Here is a 19700-nt window from a genome sequence, read left to right as displayed (position 1 = left end):
CGAAGTCCTACCTAATTATCTTTGCTAAGGGAGAAAAATAGCTTGAAAGTGTTAATTATTCACTGCTTTTAATTAGCAAAGAAAGATGTTGAAAAGCACTGATCACAATTAACAAAATAGCGTGATAAACTAGAAATATTCTATATTCTCAAAATCTAATTACATTTTGAGCAAAAAGAAAAAAGAAAAAAAGAAAAACTCCATATCATCTGTATGTTCAGGAAATTCAAATGGACAAATGTCTTTTAAAAAAACTATTAGCATAATCGTATCAATCTATTTTTGAATGTCCATATTTGATATTTGAAAAATATATACTAAAAGTTAATATTAAAAACATACTTGCTATCTAAAAGGTCCTAGAAGCTGGGAGTGCTGACACATGCCTGTAATCCTAGCACCTAAAAGGCTGAAGCAGAAGGATCTTGAGACTGAAGACAGCTTGGGCTACACAGTGAGAGACAAGTCAGTCAAATATTCCCAGGGCTCTACAGTGGGCTTACTAACAGTGCACTATAATGAAGACTTTATTATTTAATGACAACTAATTCATAAGTGAAACAGTTTATATGGCAAATTTAATGATATTTTAATGACTTAAATTACACTATACAACCTCTCAATTTTTCAATCTGTTCTAAATTTAGTGCCTCCCCCATAACCTATTTTAACCAGGAAATAGAAAAGATTCCTAGGCAGGATGATAAGTATTTTTCCTTCTATCTAAACCTTAGAAAGCCAAATTACTTTATAAGTATATTATTCTGTTCCTGCCTATCAAACCTACACCCCATATACAGAGTGACCTTTGCTAAGAGGACAACTTCACCATAGAAAGGATGCTATTTAATAGCTAAAATAAAAATCACACTTACTAAGATTTTAGTTTCCATGCTATAACCTCCACCTTGCACATGGTTACAATAAAGATAAATCAGACCAAAGACAAGAGTCAATCTTCATGCTGGCTCAGACTCTGACTTCCTCAGGAGATACTGCAAAACGTGTAAGTGGTTCTGTCTGACTGTGAATAGCTATTCCTGTAAAGGAGACCAAAACTGAATTTCACTTATAGCCTTCTATATTCAAAAGTATTTTTAGAAAGCCAAAATTTTAACCAATTGTATTTTAATTACACTTACTTATTTTAATAATGGACTATTATATTTAGAATTTTACTTTAACACAGCAATAAAAGCAGCTAGTTTATTGGGTTGGTCAGTCAAATTAAACATGAGAAAGTTTTCTGCATAATGTGCTGTTTATGGGCACAGGCACATGTGCACATGCATGTCTCCTCATTTTTTGGACCCAGGGTCTCCACATATAGGCCAGGTTAGCTTCAAACTTGCAGTTCTGCTTCAGTTTCCCAAATGCCTGTGGTTGTAGGCATATACTAATACAACCAACAATATTATCATGAGTATGAGCAGTGCTAAGTCAATTCTAATCTGTACTACTGTAAAGGAAAAGGTAAGATGATCCAAATAAGTAAAAAAAGGTAATTACTTATAATTTGTTTTGAAATCTTTTTCTCTTGTAATTGTATTTGTGTTTTTCAACCCTTACTTCATAACCAGGTAATTTAAATTATCTTGCTTGGGCATTTTTAAATTTTGTGTGTGTGTGTGTGTGTGTGTGTGTGTGTGTGTGTGTGTGTGTGTGTGTAATGCCATCCATTTCCTTAAAGGCAGGCTCTCTTACTGGCCTGGAGCTCCCCAACTTGGCTAAAGTGACTGGTCAGTGAGACACAGATCCTCCTGTCTCAGTCTCCCCAGCACTGGGGTTCCAAAAGCACACTAATAGTGACTTTTTACCTGGGTGCAGGGACCAAACTCAGGTCCTTGTGCTTGTAAAGCAAATGCTTTACCAACTGAGGCATCCTCCCAGCCCCTTGCTTAGATTTTTAAATTTCTATACACACTGACTGTACACGATCTAACAGCAATCTGAAAGTGTGTTCAATGGCAGGGAACTATAATCATACAAGCATACATAAAGTGGACAATAGTGGCAGTATTCATATTCATTAGGCAGTTCCTTTATTTTTCAGAAATGAAATGTAAATAAATTACTTATTCACGCCAAATTGGAAATTATAGTGAGCATGCAGAAAGTTACACATGTCATAATAAACATATACTAAAGCAATTATGGTATTTCATTTAAAATATTTACATTCAAAATCCGTGCTTGCTTTAATTTATGTGCTTGTACTGCATGTTCAACTAACAACCAGTTATCTTACTTTAACTAATCTCCATGGAATGAGGGCACTGTTATAACATACTTAAACTTTCAAGGCTGACAAAAAACAAAAAACTGTCACTGACACAATATTGGAGCAAGATGGCTCAGCAGGTAAAGATGCCTGCTTCCAATCTTGACAACCTAAGCTTATTCCTGGGATCCACATGGTAGATGGAGAGAACTCCTACAAGCTGTCCTCTGCCCCCCTCCCCATGCTAGCCAAAGTATACAACTCACAAAGGCACACAAAATGAAATTTTTAATGTAATAAAATTCAAAAATAGTAATAATCACATCAAGACTAGCCTGGAAGCAGAGTTCAGTGGAGGGCATATCACCCATACGCAAGGCCCTGTGTTAAATTTCAGCACTATATAATTATCATCATGACTGTTCATCATAAATGCTATCATAAATGAAGAACAAACAGCAATTTAATATCCCTGTCCATCCTAAAAATACAGGTAACTGTGCAATTCCAAACTGAAATTTAAGGAAAACAAAGAGACGCACACTACACTACTTTTTATAGAAATACATACTCCAGGGAGTTAAATTAACAGAAAGTATCCTTTTTCTTCCAGATTTGTCACATGAGGTATATAAAATTATTTTCAAGGCAAATAGTTCTAAGAGGGTTTTGTAAGACAGTTTTCTTTTTAATTTGTTTATCTGTGTGTCTGTGTGGGTGTGTGTGCACTTAAGTGCAGGTGCCTGCAGAGGCCAGAAGAGGAATTACAGGGTGGTTGAAAGTTGGATACCAAATTCAAGTACTTCACAAAACAGTACATGCTCTAAACCACTAAACTATCTTCCAACCCCCTAGCTCTTAAGAGTTAATGCTATATTTTGAAAAAGGACTGTAATTAAATATCATGGTAACGTATTATAGTGAAGTTATTTAACTTAGTAAATCTAATTCTGCATGCAATCTAGGTTTTCAACTTCTATTCAAGGACTCATTTCAATAAACTGGAACAATAAAATCTGCATAACAGGATTTTTAAGGATTTTTTTAGCTCTTGGATTCTTTTCTCCACAGAACTGTATGTGTTGCACTTGAACCAAGTAACATTTGTCTTAAGAGTCACAATTATGCCCATTTCTTCTTAAGAAGTCTTTATTGGGACTAGAGAGAGCGTTCACTGGCTAAGAGTCATTGGTGCTTTTGCAGAAGACTCAGGTTCAGTTCCCAGCATCTACATGGTGTCTCACAACCATTGTAAACCAAATTCCAGGGGATCCAACACCTTCTGACCTTCACAGGCACCAGGCAAACATGTGGCACACATATGTACGTACAAGCAAAACACACATAAAATAATTTTAAATTACATTATTCTGCTTAGTGATTAAGTATTATTTATGAAGTATTACTAAGCACTTAAGAAACAAAGTCACATCTAATTTATGCCTCAAAATAAAAGGTACTATACTACAAATCTCAACCCTCTATTAAAAGCCTTATAAAATGGGATGGTGGTGTAGTTTAGTGCTGAAGTGCTGGCCTGGCATGCCCAAAAACTCCAGATTTGGTCACCTGCACCACTGTAAAGGAAAAAAAAAAAAAAGGAAAAAACTTGTAAATAACCCTAATCAAGCACAAACTCTTTAAGAATATAAACTCAGTTGCCAGTAGTTTCAAATGATAAACTAATCAAAAGGATTAATTAACTTTCTTAACATAAACTATACATATGTACTTATTAATAAATATGACTCTGTGGAGATTTATAAATGCTCACAAGGCATCTTAAAGGACTATAGAAAATTAAAGGTGGCACTCCATACACACGATTTTCAAGTTCTCTTATAATATTACAAAGTAATTCTAAATTACAAAATTTATTTAAATTAAAAAAAATTTAAAAACATTGTTTGAGCCAGGCAGTGGTGGCACTCACCTTTAACCCTAGCACTTGAGAGGCAGAGGTGAATCTCTGAATTTGAGTCCAGCCTGGTCTACAGAGTGAGTTCCAGGATAGCCAGGACTACAGAGAAAAACTCTGTCCTGAAATAAATGAATGAATGAACAAGAAGGTGAGAAAAAACACTGCTTGACTCCCACTCAATTTCTCTTTTCTCATCTTTCTAAATCACTATCTTCCTCACAATCATCAGGAAAAACAGTGGTACTACAGCAGGATCCTGATGACATGGAGAACCCACTAACTACAAATCTAATCCCATTCCAAGGCTCAGATAACTTATCAAAACCCCATTAAACCTCTTCCCTTCTTCTCATAAGGCAATCCTATCACAACTTCTCCAGTTTCTACAAATGAAACCATTCATTATCCCTGAGCCCAGATGAGAATCTCAGAATCACCTCAAATTCTGCCTTCTATGGAATTTTTTTTTCCAATGGTTTCCATCTGATCAGTTATTTGCTTCCATCCCACGGGCATCAATCCTTCCTAGGTTCAGGTCAGAACTACCATAATAGCATCCTAAGCATCTTTGTTTTCTAAATACATCCATCTGACTGTTATAATAGCAATCCTCTTTTCTGAAGCTTTCTCTAATATAAGCTCTCAGTTCCCTACTGAAACACAAGTCCATTCACTCACTCACTTTCAAATACACTACATGTACCCTCAACTTATAGACATGTTATCACTCCCAAAGATATACACATGAGTCATTGCCTTAGATAAGCTCATCCTTAAAACTCAGTTACCTCTGATCATAGGAAGCTCTCAGATGACTCCAAGGTCATATCAAGCAATCATACTTTGATTGATAATTGGTCTTACTGTATTTCCTCTTAGGATTAATTTCTGGAAGTTTTTCTTACATCATTCACTCCCACCAATTTTCAATCAGGGCAGCAAACATTTCAAAAACCCCATCTCAGGGATTTTTGAGACAAAGCCTACAGACCAGTATACTGTGTTTTATAAGACCAACAATATACAGATAACATCAGTCTGTGACCTGGAAAAAAGCTGAACAAGATAGTCCACGTCTATAATCACAGCATTTGGACTCAAAAGGCACAATGATAACAAGCACAAGACCAACCTGAGCCACAGTCAAACTGTGTCTCAAAATCCCAACTACTGGGGACATAACTGAGTAATAGAAGATATACCCGGCATGTTCCAAGGCCAAGTTTAATTTCCAGCATCCAGCACTATTAGGAGGAGGAAGTTCCAAGCCACAGGCACTGGGAGCCCACAGCTGGTAGCAGAACCAGAGAAACCAGAAGGAACCCAACAGAATACAACGAAAGACAACACTTTACCTAGAAAAAGTAAAATATGCAACGCCAACGTTTAAAAAACAAAAACAAAAAAAGAACTGAGGTTGACATTCATATCGAGATTTCAAAGTTCAAATCAAGCTGATTTAAACAAAGCAAATGAAGTACCACCTTTCTACCTGAGGCTTTATTTAGGCTGGGGTTCATATTTGATACAGCTGAGAAAGATTCCTAGCTAGATAGATTATAAACTGACAAAAGCTAGCTACACCTATTTCCCCCTTATCTTCCCACAAAAGTTATGTATGTATCACAAAATATCTAAAGTGTTTCACTGAAAATCATGATCTTTTCTGTGTCATCCTTCCATTCTATCCGCCATCAAAATATAAAAAATGGGCTGGAGAAATGGCTCAGCAATCAAGAGCACTGCTGCTCTTCTAGAGGACCTGGGTTTCATTCCCAACACTTCATGGTGATTCACAACCATCTGTTACTCCAGTTTCAGGGGATTCAAATTCCCCTTCCGGACTCCTCAAGCACCATGCACACAAGTGGTGAACAGAGATACAATATACATGCAGGCAAAACTTTATTTATACACATAAAATAACTTTTAATTTATAAAAATATAAATATTGACCAGGTGTGCAGGCACATGCCAAAAATCCCAGCTCTAGGAAAAGAACAAGCAGGAGGATGTCAACTTTTAGACCAGCCTGGGCCACAGAGACAGTGTCTCAAAAAAAACTATATGCATAAAATGTAATTTACAATAGAAACAAAATTTCCATAATAAAATTATAAAACATTTTGACCCACTTTGATATATGGAATATGAATAACTTATGGAAAAAATAAAGCAACCATAAAATTTGTCAAATAGCTTGATCTGAAGCCTTCTGGCTCTGTGACCCACAACTAAGCGCACTGTTCTCACTAGACTACAAGACATGCCTTTGGCTTTCTGTATTTCTCATTAGCTATTCTCCCTCAATCTTTGCTGACTTCTTTTTACTTCTGATTTCAGAGTTTCACTAAGAAAGAGTTCCTTGACACGGGGCTCTAACCACCAACTCACTCTCTTTAGGAATTTCAATCGATCTCTGGGTTGTTTTTTTTTTCACATTTTTACATTTATTATTTATTGTTTGTTTGTGTGTAGTACACATGTAGGTCAGAGAACAACTTTCAGAAGTCAGTTCTCTTTCCACTATGGGTGTTACAGATATCAAATTCAGGTCATCTGCTTTGGCAGCTAATGCCTATACCTGAGCCATCTCACTGGCCCCAGTCTGTGGGTGTTAAAAACTACCTATATCTGATGATTCCCAAATTCTATTTCCAGTCTGACACTCTACCCAACTTCAGATTAATGAATCCAGCTACCTACAGAACATCTATTCAACTATTTAACATACATTGCAAACTTACCATATCCAAAACTGAATTCTACATCAGAATTTCATGTTTTTAAGCCCCAGTTTAACTATCAACAGTTTAAAGGGACTAGACTACTAAGAATAAACTGTTCATTAAATACTTATTTCATCCCTTGATACTTGAAAGTATGTCATTCTACACCAGACTTCTGTATTAAAAACCTGAACTATTATGGCAACCCATGAGTTATTTGGGTAGTGCTACATTATTGGTACAAGTACAATTTTTTTTACAATTCACTAATTTTTAGTAGTGGTTCTGAAGAATAAAGCCCAGGGCTTCTCACGTGCTGACAAGTACTCTGGGCTATATATAGTCCCAGTATCTTCTAAAAATACTTCATACATGTAAAAACAATATATAACCAGTAGATCTCAGAAAGAGCTGCCCTTCCTCGATATAAGTCATTGTTACCTAGGGCAGAGTCACCTGTTAAGACTAAATAAATGTGCTAAAAGTCCTCTCAAGAGTGTGAAAAGTAGTATAAAATAAATCCATGTTAAGTGTGACAGCTCACAGGCCAGGTGTGGTGGTGCATACTTTTGAATCTCTCTTGAGTTCGAGATCAGCCTAGTCTACAAAGCGAGTTCCAGGATAGCTAGGGCTGTTAAACAGAAAAACCCTATCTCAGAAAAATAAAAACAAAACAACAAAAAAAGCAGCTATCAGAATGACACTGGCCATACCAGCACTGTGCCAGTACTTAACTGAGGCAATTACCCCAACTACAACCAGAATATCTATCTTCATTCCAGAAAACCTTTTTCTTTTAAATATTTTATTTATGCGAGTGTACTTGTTGAGTGCTGGCACGCTTGGGAGCCAGATGTGTCCTCTGAAACTGGAGTTACAGGCAGTTGTAAGCTACCTATTGTGGGTGCTAGGAATACAACTCCTGTCCTCTTGCAAGAGCAGTACATGGTCTTAACCACTGAGCCATCTCTCCAGCCCCATTAAAATTTACCATTTCAATCTGATAAGAATGCATTACTAGGGGCTGGAGAGATGGCTACACTGGCTGCTCTTTCAGAGGACCCAGGCTCAATTCCTAGTACCCACATGGCAGCTCACAACTGTCTGTAACTACAGTTCCAGAGGATCTGGCACCCTCACACAGACATACATGCAGGCAAAACATCAACGCACATAAAAATAAATAATCTTTAAAAAAAAAAAAGAATGCATTAACTAGGGGAGGAAACATAATCATTATGACAGGCTCCCCCTTTTAAATAAATAGGAGTTAGCATCCACTGATAAGAATAAAAAAAGACCTAGAAGCCGGGCGGTGGTGGCGCACGCCTTTAATCCCAGCACTCAGGAGGCAGAGGCAGGCGGATCTCTGTGAGTTCGAGACCAGCCTGGTCTACAAGAGCTAGTTCCAGGACAGGCTCCAAAGCTACAGAGAAACCCTGTCTCGAAAAACCAAAAAAAAAAAAAAAAAAAAAAAAAAAAAAACCTAGAAGACACAGCTATTTATAATTGTATCCAATCTAGCTTATAACAACAGTGACGTTTCTATTTATCCATTTCGTAGACATTTTAGAAATTCTCTTTACATACCAACTTTGTCTCTTTAAATACAAAATCAACTTTCTCTAAGCATTTCAATTGTAGACAGTGTAAAAAAGAAGGTAAGGAATACTACATATATGTACCTCAGCTATAGTAAAATCAATTTTACCATAACTAGAATCATGTATCCCAAATTACAATCTTAAACAAAATTTATAACTCAGAAATAGTGGACAGATATAACTAGATAAAACATTCTCCTTGTACTCAGGGAAACTATAGAAATGAAAAATTACAGGTTTCTTAGATGTGTATGGGAATGGACAATTAACCTTTAGAGTACATTGCCAATTCAGCATTTAAAAATAAAAAGAGGATATACATGCCTTTGATCCCAACATTCTGAAGACAGAAGCAGGTGGGTCACTGTGAGTTCAAGCCTAGCCTGGTGGACAGACTGAATTCCAGGACTACTGAGAGAAACTCTGTCTCTAAAACAAAAATAAATAAGTAAAAATAAAAGCAGGATGGTAGTTAATTCAGTCTAGCATTCCTGAAATCCTGGCTCCCATCCCAAGAATCATAAAATAATGAGGCTTTTCTAAGAACTATGAACAGGCTTAACATGTTCAAAACTTCTTTCATTATTCTATTCTCTGTTGAGATTGAAAACAGATTACTCCTAAATTACAAAGCACCCAGAAGAAGGCCACTGAAAAGAATATCTAGCTCACTAAATAGCATTTTTTTATCAGACACAAAAGGGACTATCTGACAGGGGAAGGAGGTAGAAAGCTGGAACTTTCACATAAAAGTATATGTGAAAAGGTAGCAGAAACAAAAATACTCCAAGACAATGCCAACTCACATTTAGTATCTGGTTCAAAAATACCAATCTCTCAAATCAATTCAACTTCTGTTATTCATTTGAAACATATAAGTAACAATTGGGATTGGTATGTAAAATAAAATTGTTTTAAAAATAAAAAATATGGTGTAGTGGCACATATTTTTACACCCAACACTCAGGCAGAAGCTGGCAGACCTTCGTGAGTTCAAGGCCAGTCTGGTGTACATAGTAATCTCAGTGCCAACCAGGGGTTATATAATGAGACTGTATCTCAAAGAAAAAAAATTACTTTAAATTTGTTGCTTAATAATGTACTCTAAACCCAGGCAGTAGTGACATATGCCTTTATATCCTAGCGCTCAGAAGACTGAGGTAGGTGGATCTCTGTGAGTTGGAGGCCAGCATGGTCTACAGAAAGAGTTCCAGGACAGCTAGGACTGTTACATAGAGAAACTCTGTCTTTAAAAATAAATTTTAAAAAAAGAGATATCTATAGTATGATAAGTAGTAAGAACAGAATAAAGTTTTTTTTCTTTCACTGTAAAGACAGCAAAAGGCATCATGCAGAAAGTGCAAAAAAAAAAAAAAAAACAGACTGAAAGCACTGTTTGTTCCAATCGTTAGAAGTGAGTAAATAGCTAGGCCAACTTTGTCTATTTCACAATTCTGCCAAAGTTAGCCCTGTTTAACAAGTAAACAGTAATAGCTAATAACCCTTTCTAAGCATTTTATGAAACATTTTACATATATTAACCAATCACTCCTCAGAACTATTATTGTGTCCAATTTTAAAAACTGAAGACATGGCACATTAACTACCTTTTAAAAAAAATCATGCCAGGCGATGGTGGCACATGCCTTTTAATCCCAGCACTCAGGAGGCAGAAGTAGGTGGATCTCCAGTCTGGCCTACAGAGTCAGTTCCAAGACAGCCATGGCTGTTACACAGAGAAACCCTGTCTCAAAAAACAAAAAAATAAATAAAATAATAACAATAATAATAATTAGTCACAAACTGCTAAGTGGTAGATGCAGATTTTGAACCCAAGCCTTCTGTATTCAAGCATACAAACTCAGTTGCATGTTCCTACTATCTGAAACTTGTACATTATTAACTTGCCTGAGTTTCTTGTGGAGACTATCAACAGCAATACCTAAAAAAACATTTTGAAAAACAAAAACTTGGTGACACATTTTATTCACAGTATTTCCTTTTTAGATTGAGAACTATGAAAAAGATGTCTAAAAAGTTGAACAAGTAAGGAAAACCTAAAATTTATTTTTAAAAAAATACACTAAATTTAACACCTAGAAGGGGGGCGCGTGGGGACACACTACAGGCAGTTTGACTTTAGACTAATCTATTAACAGTCCAGATTGAAGAAGAAAGACAAAAAGAAAGAAAGAAAGAAAAGAAGATCAGACTCAGGAGGCCAAAGCAGGCAGATCTCTGTGAGTTCCAGGACAGCCAGAACTACATAGTAAGACCCTGCCTGTCTCAAAAAAACAACAAAAACATGCTATATTAATAAAAATTTTAAAAGCCTTCTGTTTTCATTCAATCAAGTGAGAAAAAGTCTAACTAAATGACATATACAGACATTACAGAACCTAGAAATGACCACACTTTAAAGCAATGACTGCCTATGTGATCAGTAAGCATATCCAACATATTTGTTGGAGTCCAAATCCTCTTACTTGTAAAAATAACAGGTAGCCAAATAATGTGCTCTCCAGCATAGTAATACACTAATGAGCAAAGCCTCTGCTCTTCTGGATAAAACTCACTTTAGAAAACTAATAAATTTTGCAAAGACCTATTTCCAAAGATAATGAAAAAAAATAAATTTTCCCTGTTTCCACTGTAATACACCGAATTAATACTCAAATTTTAAAACTCAACTAGCTGGGGCAATGGTAGCACACACCTTTAACCCTGCACTTGCAAGGCAGAGGTAGTTGGTAGTGAGTTCAAAGCTAGCCTAATCTACAGAGTAACTTCCAGGACAGCCAGGGCTACACAAAAAAAAAAAAAAAAACCCTATTTCAAAAAACAAAAAGCAGGGGCTAGAGAGATGAGTCAGTGGTTAAGAGCACTGCCTGCTTTTCCAAAGGTCCTCAGTTCAATTCCCAGCAACCACATGGTGGTTCACAACCACCTGTAATGAGATCTGGTGCCCTCTTCTGGCCTGCAGGCATGGATGCAGGCAGACCACTGTATACTTAATAAAATAAATAAATCTTTAAAAAAAATAAAAAAGCAAACAAAAAACATAACTAATATTTAATTTGTTACTACATGACAGCCCAGAGCAATATCAAAACCTGTCTCTAATGCTGTCATATGCCCACAAACTATACTACCATGAATTAAATCCTAACCTTCCACAGATGAGGATATTTCAGAACATGAAGTAGTAAAATGCTGTCTTCTCAACAGCTGAGTACTACACAGCTGGGTATGTAGCTTAATTGATAGAGAGCTCACCTAACATTAACAGGTCATGGGTTACATCTCCAGCACAGTATAAACTGGGCATGATGGCACATTCCTGTAATTCCGGAGGCAGGAGATCAGAAATCCACCTTGCCAAGTTTTAGGGCAACCTGGGCTACATGAGAACCGTCTCAAAGAAGAAAGGAAGAGAAGAAGAAAAAGAAAAAAGGTTCATGAATATAGAAGCACAAATCTACAAAATACACTGAGCCAGGCATATTGTACACAACTTTAATCTCAGCAGTCAGGAGGTAGAGGCAGACAGACTTTGAGTTCAAGGCTGGCCTGGTCTACACAGCAAGTTCTGGGCTTACCGTGAAACACTAAGACCCTCTCAAACGAAAACAAAAACAAACAGGTGGGCTTTATTCCCAGCACTTAGAAGTCAAAGACTTGTGGATCTCTGAATTCAAGGCCAGCCTAGTCTACAGAGTGAGCCCCAGGACAACCAGGGCTACAGAGAGAAACCCTGTCTTAAGAAGCCATAATAAATAAATAGATGATAGATAGATAGATAGATAGATAGATAGATAGATAGATAGATAGATAGATAGATAGATAGATAGATAGATAAAATAAGTAGAAAGAATTAAAAATACAAGTGAGTTAAATAATTGAACCAACAACCTGGTTCAAAGAATTAATGTAACCTCACCAAGTCAATAGGCTACTTGGATTTGTAAAAAGCACTTTCATAGACGAATACCAGTAATGAGACTGAAACCTAGACAAGCTAGCGTTCCTACTATAATTAAGTTGAATTCCTTACTTCATATCATTTATAAACTTTTTTTCTTTTTTGACACAAGGTTTTTCTACGTAGCCTTTGCTGTCCTCAAATTGACTCTGCTGACTAGGCAGGCCTCAAACTCACAGAGATCCACCTGCCTTTGCCTCTCAAGTGCTAAGATTAAAGGAATGAGTCCACCACCACCTGGCTGACCATAAACAAAAATTTAAGAGCTAAACTATAGGGCTGGAGAGATGGCTCAGAGATTAAAAACACTGGCTGCTCTTCCTGGGTCCTGAGTTCAATTCCCATCAACCTCATAGTAGTTTACAACCACCCATAATGAGATCTGGTGCCCTTTTCTGGCCTGCAGGTATATATGCAGGCAAAACATTGTCTATATAATAAATAAGTGAATAAATAAATAAATAAATATTTTTTAAAAGAGCTAAACTATAAAAATATTAGATGAATCAGAGTAACTTAATTTTTTCTGAAATATAGCTATCCATTTCTCCTACTATATGTTGAAATTTACTGAACTTTAAATCTAATTATTCTCAACTATAAGCTCATTATTTTGAGACAGTATTCTTTAAATGTATGCCAAAATCCCTGTTGTATAGATGAAGGAAAGGGTCCTTATTTAGTGCTACATTAAGCTGTAATAACACACTTGCAATTGGAATTCAGAGGACAGTATAGAATGGCTGTGATTTTGTTGTTGTTTTGCTTTAAATAAACCACTTCTTTGCTTTGTTGTTTAGGACATATAATTAACTTCCTTCTATTTCTCTTTGTATTTAATGAAGCTAAAGCTTATCTATCTTTTTATTATTTTTATAGTGTTAGAAATCAAATCTAGGGTCCTGTATTGTTAGGTAAGCATTCTAGCTCTGAGCAACATCCCATATTCCCCAGGGTCACTAGCCTTTTGATCAAATACACATACCAGCATATGAGGTTAGAAATGCAAACTGAGGGGGCTGGAGAGATGGCTCAGTGGTTAAGAGCATTGCCTGCTCTTCCAGAGGTCCTGAGTTCAATTCCCAGCAACCACATGGTGGCTCACAACTATCTGTAATGATGTCTGGTGCCCTCTTCTGGCCTGCAGGCATACAAGCAGACAGAATACTGTATAATAAATAAATAAATTTTTTTTTAAAAAAATGCAAACTGAGACTACAGATTATTGCTCCTCCCCAAATAATTTGCATAAAAATACAAAATGACTTCCCTTCTTGTCACTAGTACCAAATCCAAAGCCAAGTATCTGCCTCAGACTCAGTGAAGGAAACCAGAGATTTTCGTTTGAATAATATAACAGTCACTGGAAAAATACCAACAACTTGTACTCGTAAAAGAAAAAAAAAAAAACTGTTAACAGATGTAAGCATACCAACCAAAGATTTTTTTAGTACATGACCATAGTTTCAAATATTTTGTCTAATAAGTCACCAAAAATCCCAGAAACTCCAATAGTAGAAAGCATATAAACTGTATATCCTGGAATACCCTATAACAAGAAATACTTTTACTAGACCATATTTTCAGGGCCAACTACACTGTCTCCATAGATAAACTCACTTGACCTTTAAAAATACAGACAAAATGCCGGGCGGTGGTGGCGCACGTCTTTAATCCCAGCACTCGGGAGGCAGAGGCAGGCGGATGTCTGTGAGTTCGAGACCAGCCTGGTCTACAAGAGCTAGCTCCAGGACAGGCTCTAAAGCTGCAGAGAAACCCTGTCTCGAAAAACAAAACAAAACAAAACAAAACAAAACAAAAAAATACAGACAAAAAAAAAGTAGAAAGTTTTACACAAGAAATGAGCAAATATATCCCTCCAGGTCAAGTTCTCAAGGGGGTTCTTTTGTTGTTGTTATTTTGTTTTTCAAGACAGGTTTTCTCTTTGTAGCCCTGGCTGTCCTGAAACTCACTTTGTGGACTAGGCTGGCCTCTGCCTCTGTGCTGGATAAAAGGCAGGTGCTACCACTGCCAGCTTCAAGAGAGTTCTTAGCACTTAAGTTGGCCCACAGTGAGAACCATGAATACAAAAAGGGTGGATTAAATAAAGATCAACAGGAGAGACTTCACAGGAAAAAACAAGTTTGGCTGGACTAAGATTCACATAGGGAAGAAAAAAAATAAGACTAAAGGATATAACAAAACCAGACTACTGAGAAATTTGAACACTGTAAGGAGTTTGAATTTTTTTCACGCATTTCTGTAGGTTTATATATTCTGGTAAGAGGTGAGTGTGTTTAAATACTATATATGTATGTGTGTGTGTGTGTGTGTGCGCGCGCGCACACACACACACACACACACACACAAGGCATAAGCGGAACACAGATAAACCACCACAAACTGGGAGAACAAGTGTTCAAACAAGAGGGTATTTCTCGGGAAGAGGGGAAAGCCATCACAATGCTCAAATAAAACCGAACCAAGTTACATAAAAAGTTAGCATCCTAGCCGGGCAGTGGTGGCGCATGCCTTTAATCCCAGCACTCAGGAGGCAAAGGCAGGTGGATCTCTGTGAGTTCGAGGCCAGCCTGGTCTACAGAGCAAGTTCCAGGACTGCCTCCATAGCTACAGAGAAACCCTGTCACGAAAAACCAAAAAAACAAAAAAAACAAAAGTTAGCACCCTACTTTTGAAACTACATTTAACGTTTAAACTTTATAAAATCAATATAAATATAAAATATATAAAATGGCTCTCACTGTATCAATTACACATGAATCAAGTTACCTCAAATGTTGTACAAGTGATTTATATTAATCCTCAGACTTTCTTTCTTTCTTTTCATTCTGGGGCGACAGGTTTTCTCTGTGTAGTCCTGACTGTCTTGAAACTCAATCTGTAGACCAAGCTGGCCCAGAACTCAAGAGATCCACCTGCCTCTGCCTCTTGCGTGCTGAGACTTGAGTGCACCACCATGCCCAGCTTAATCCTCAAACGATGGGCAGTACGCTGATCTGGATCAAGGCCATTATCTTAAAATACACTACCAAGAATGAGTTCATCATACTATCCCAAACACATTTCAAGAGTAAATAAAATGGTGTCCCAACGCTCAACAGCACTAATAAATGGTGTTAAAATAGCAACAAGTAAAAATCTCTCAGGCATTCAAATAACATCCTTTCAGAAAAAGTAAAATGTCTCATGACAGACATTTTAACCCCTCACAAACCAATTTAAAAATAGGTACAAAATTAAATGCCTCAAAATCGAGAGAGCAGGCTTCTAAATATATTTTATAGTTACTGCGTTTAATTAAAACTAATAACAGGATCCAGCTTTACTTTTCCCAAGTTTAGTTCAGACGACTTTCTAATGGCCCCTGTCAAACCAAGATCCTCCGGTCTCCCCTGGCTTCTCTACGTATACCAAGTGAACCACGTTTGATCAACAAGAGTACCATGGATGCTGCAAAAGTTGACAGAAAGTCAACTAAAGGAGAGACCACGGGGCACAGGAGCCATCCATTATATAACACATCCAAGTACTTGTACATCACGTTTATTAACATCATCACAGATCAAACGTATGGTGAGAGCAAACACTGGGAGCAATAGGACGCACTAATAACAGTGAGTCGGGGGTAACCGAAAGGGGAAATAGAGGGCTGAGGTACAAAATTCTAAGCAAGGTGGTTTCAAAACACCAGGGTGTCTCCAAGATAATGGGCGGGTTCAAACTTCCTGCTTAACCTAAACTGCCAGTCCCCGGCGCTTAAAGCAAGCGTTACAGCTCTTTGGTCTGTGCAATGACCGGCCAAATCTGAGCAAAACACAAAACAACAACAACAAAAACATAAGGTGGTTGCACTGAGGGATCGTTACCAGGAGCGGAGTTCAGGTGCCCAACGCCACCCGAAGCTTCAACTCTCACCCTGATTTGCTTAAAAATGGCAACAACGGGAGGCCACTGTACGAGGCGGAGAGAAAGCGGACAAGGGACCAAAATACAAGTTTGGAGACCAGCACCAACTTATAGCGACGAATCCGGGTGTTTACGGCCTACTGAGGAGTGGAACAAGAGACCCACACACTCGGACTCGGGAGGAATCCCAGTTGCCGGAATGCGGCGGGCAGAAGGGCAGCGCCAGCCAGGCAGCCGACCGCGGCCAACTCAGGTCGGTAAACAACCCGGGCGGGCCACTCGCCCTCAGTCTCCGGGGCTGTCCCCGCTCCGGGAAGCCCAAGATGGACGCGCAGCAGCCGGCACTCCCCGGCCTGCGATGCGCTCTCCCGCAACGCTGCCGCCCGGAGGCTCGGCAGCCTGGGTCCCGCGAGGCCCCGTCAGGCCGCGGCTACCCCGCGAGGGGCCTGTGGCGTGGCGCCCCCCGCCCTTGCCCGGTTACCTGGCGGCCGCGGCTCCTCCTCCCCGTCTGACGCGCGGCGCCCGGCGGCCGCGGCGGCGGCGGCGGCGGCGACTCCCGCACGGCCCGCGGCGACGAGCCGAGCCCGGCCCCTCTCCGCCTCCCTCGGCGCCGCCGCCCACCCCGCTGCTGCCGCCTCCGCCCTCCCGCCTCAGTCAGGACATGTTCTCCGCGGGCCCGCGCGCGGCTCCCAGCGGCCAGAGGGGCGGAGAGGCGACGCGGAGGCGGGGGCCGCGGCTCGGGGGCAGGGGCGGAGCGGACAGGGGACGGCCTCGGGCGCTGAGGACTTCGAATGGCGGCGGTCAGGACCCTAGAGCTAAATAAACCCCGCGGCGACCGCACAACGTCAGGGACTGAACCTTGCTGCTCGCCGTCCTGTGATTGGTCCCGAGGCCGCCGGAGACCCAGCCAATAGACGGACGCCTCTTTCCCGGCTCAGGGGGCGGGCCGCGGCCGCTGACGTCAGCAGCGTGCGTCCTGATTGTGAGGCCGCGGCGCGCGCGGGCGCGCGAAGCGTGCTCGGCAGTGGCGAGTGCCCTGGATGCCGGTGCGGGATACCTTAGGGAGGCGGGCGGCAGGTACGCGGGGCCGCCGTGTGCTCTGCAGCGAGTCGCCAGAGCTCTGAGTCAAGCGCGAATCTTGCATCTCAGAAATGAGCTGCTTGCCACTGGGAAGCTGCTTTGCGCTTTCTTACGCGGTTTAAAACTTTTTTCTTTTGAGTTTCAGTATTTTGAGACAGGCTCTCATGCTGTAGCTCAGGCTGACCTGGAACTCCTAATAATCTAATAATCTTTCTGCCTCAGCCTTTCCGAGAGTACTGGGATGACAAGCTCTGCTTTGCATCTTTTTTAAATTTATTTATTTATTTTTGATACGGGGGGGGGTCTCTTTTAGCCCAGTCGGCTTCTAACCCCACTAAATAGCTGAAGCTGGCCCTGAACTCCTGAACCTCCTCCCTCCGCCTCCCGAGTGCTGGACTTAATAGGTGTGCCGCCACCATGCTCGGCTTCACCTAGCATTTTTTCATTCTCAAACTTTTTAAAGTGTAAATTGCTTTAGAAGTAGTGTGTTGACAGCCAAAGAGATAGTTCGGAGGGTAAAAAGTGCCAGGCTCAACGACCTGAGTTCTGTTTCCAGTACCCCCAGTTCTCTGGTCTACACACACGATAAGTAAATGTGCTTTTTTTAAAGAAATAATATGGGGGCTGGAGAAATAGGCCGGCATTTAAGAGCCCTTTCTGCTCTTTCGAAGAACTAGAGTTAAGTTCCCAGCAGACACTTGAGTGGCCACAGCCACCTGTAACTCCAGCTCCAGGGGGAGCATCCTCCACTACCCACAATCGCTTGCACACACACACACATAATTAAAAAGATGTCTAAATAGTATGTTGAAGGAAATTTACAACATTCTGGGAGGGCATTTGGTAGTTGTTTTGGATATATCAGGTACAAGAGGATGACCATGTTACTTGAAGTCTGATGTTTCCAAACTTGGGTGGGAGCTCACTTTGTAAAGCTGTCCATGGTATTCTGAGTTCTTTGCATAAAATGATAAGATATATGTACAACTGTACAGTGGCCAGCAAAGGATGTCTTGTATAGCTTCCACTCCCCCACATCTTCCACAAACATTAAAGTGCTTCCTTTTCCATCACCTTCAACAACCCCCATCTTTTAAAAAAAAAAGATGTATTTATTTATTATGTATACAACATTCCTTCCCTGTATGCTTGCATGCCAGAAGAGGGCACCAGATCTCATTATAGATGGTTGTGAGCCACCATGTGGTTGCTGGGAATTGAACTCAGGACCTCTGGAAGAGCAGTCAGTGCTCTTAACCTCTGAGCCCTCTCTCTAGCCCCAACAACCCCTATCTTACTGAAGAACTTATCCATGAACTCAGTTTAAATGGAAATAGCCTTTTTCCTATAAAACACCACGTTCTGAGGATATAATTAACTCATTGATAGATAGAATCATACCACCACGTTCTTATGTAAGAACAATAGTTCAGCTAACACTTTGGAAATAGTTCCTTAAGCACTTGTGAATACTTCCAGCGTCCCCGAACGAAAGCTTCATAGCATTTTACCTACAAATGAGCATCTCTCACATGAGGGGTCTGAGCTATATATTATTTTAGTAAGAAAAAGCCATATGACTTGGAGGACGTTTTTAAATTCAATCTAGTAAATGTCTAGTAAAAAATCTGTGCACCAAGGAATAAGCACACAAGAAAGGCTTAGCCTAGTGGCAAGAAGTATAGCACTGAAAGAGGCTAAGTCAAAAATAAGTACATTTCCAAATTGAATTGCTAAATATATTAAAGTTTAAATATTAAATCGAAAGGAAGAACAAAGTCAAAAAACTGCTTTAAAGACAAAAAGACACTTGATAGGAATCTAGTAGTTCTCAGAACTGAGGAGGTGGGCCAGTACGTAAAGTGCTTAGAGTTCAGACCCCTGTATCCATGTAAGAGTCAAAGTGTGTGCCAGAAAGAAGGAGACAGGAGGATCCCAGGGCTCCCATGGCCAGCCGGTCAGAACTAGCTCCAGGCAAGTTCCAGGCCAGTGAGAAATCCTGTCTCAAAAGACAAAGGTGGGTGTTCTGAAGAATGGCATCTAGGTTGACCTTTGCCCCGAGGCCTGCACATACCCACAAGAACATACACAAAAGGGAATGTGTTAGTTTTCAACCCTGGCAACACCTAATGTGTCCATGGTACAGCTTTTTAAATGGATGTTGGCTCCACCTGTTGAGTCCTATTGAGAGGCTCCCTAATAGGAGAATTTAGGCATCGATAGGTCTTAAATATCC

General features: G+C 39.6%; 1 protein-coding gene across 2 annotated transcripts in view; it reads right to left on the bottom strand.

Moving 5' to 3' along the window:
* Zranb1 (zinc finger RANBP2-type containing 1) overlaps nt 1-16927 on the bottom strand; it is a 60976-nt gene extending 44049 nt beyond the window's left edge. Inside the window, exons 1-2 of one of the 2 annotated variants that reach the window (XM_038314567.2) lie at nt 16866-16927; nt 876-1040 (exon numbers count right to left, since the gene is read on the bottom strand). In XM_038314567.2, the coding sequence (XP_038170495.1) occupies nt 876-916 (41 nt within the window). In that variant the 5' untranslated portion in view covers nt 917-1040; nt 16866-16927. The remainder of the gene's footprint in view (nt 1-875; nt 1041-16865) is intronic. The other variant, XM_038314585.2, reaches the window with a different exon arrangement.
* Between the last annotated feature and the right edge of the window lie 2773 nt (nt 16928-19700).

Source organism: Arvicola amphibius, chromosome 1 (genome assembly GCF_903992535.2).
Source record: "Arvicola amphibius chromosome 1, mArvAmp1.2, whole genome shotgun sequence".
Taxonomy (NCBI): domain Eukaryota; kingdom Metazoa; phylum Chordata; class Mammalia; order Rodentia; family Cricetidae; genus Arvicola; species Arvicola amphibius.
Note: the sequence above shows the minus strand (reverse complement) of the source record. Positions and strands in the feature narration are given on the sequence as shown.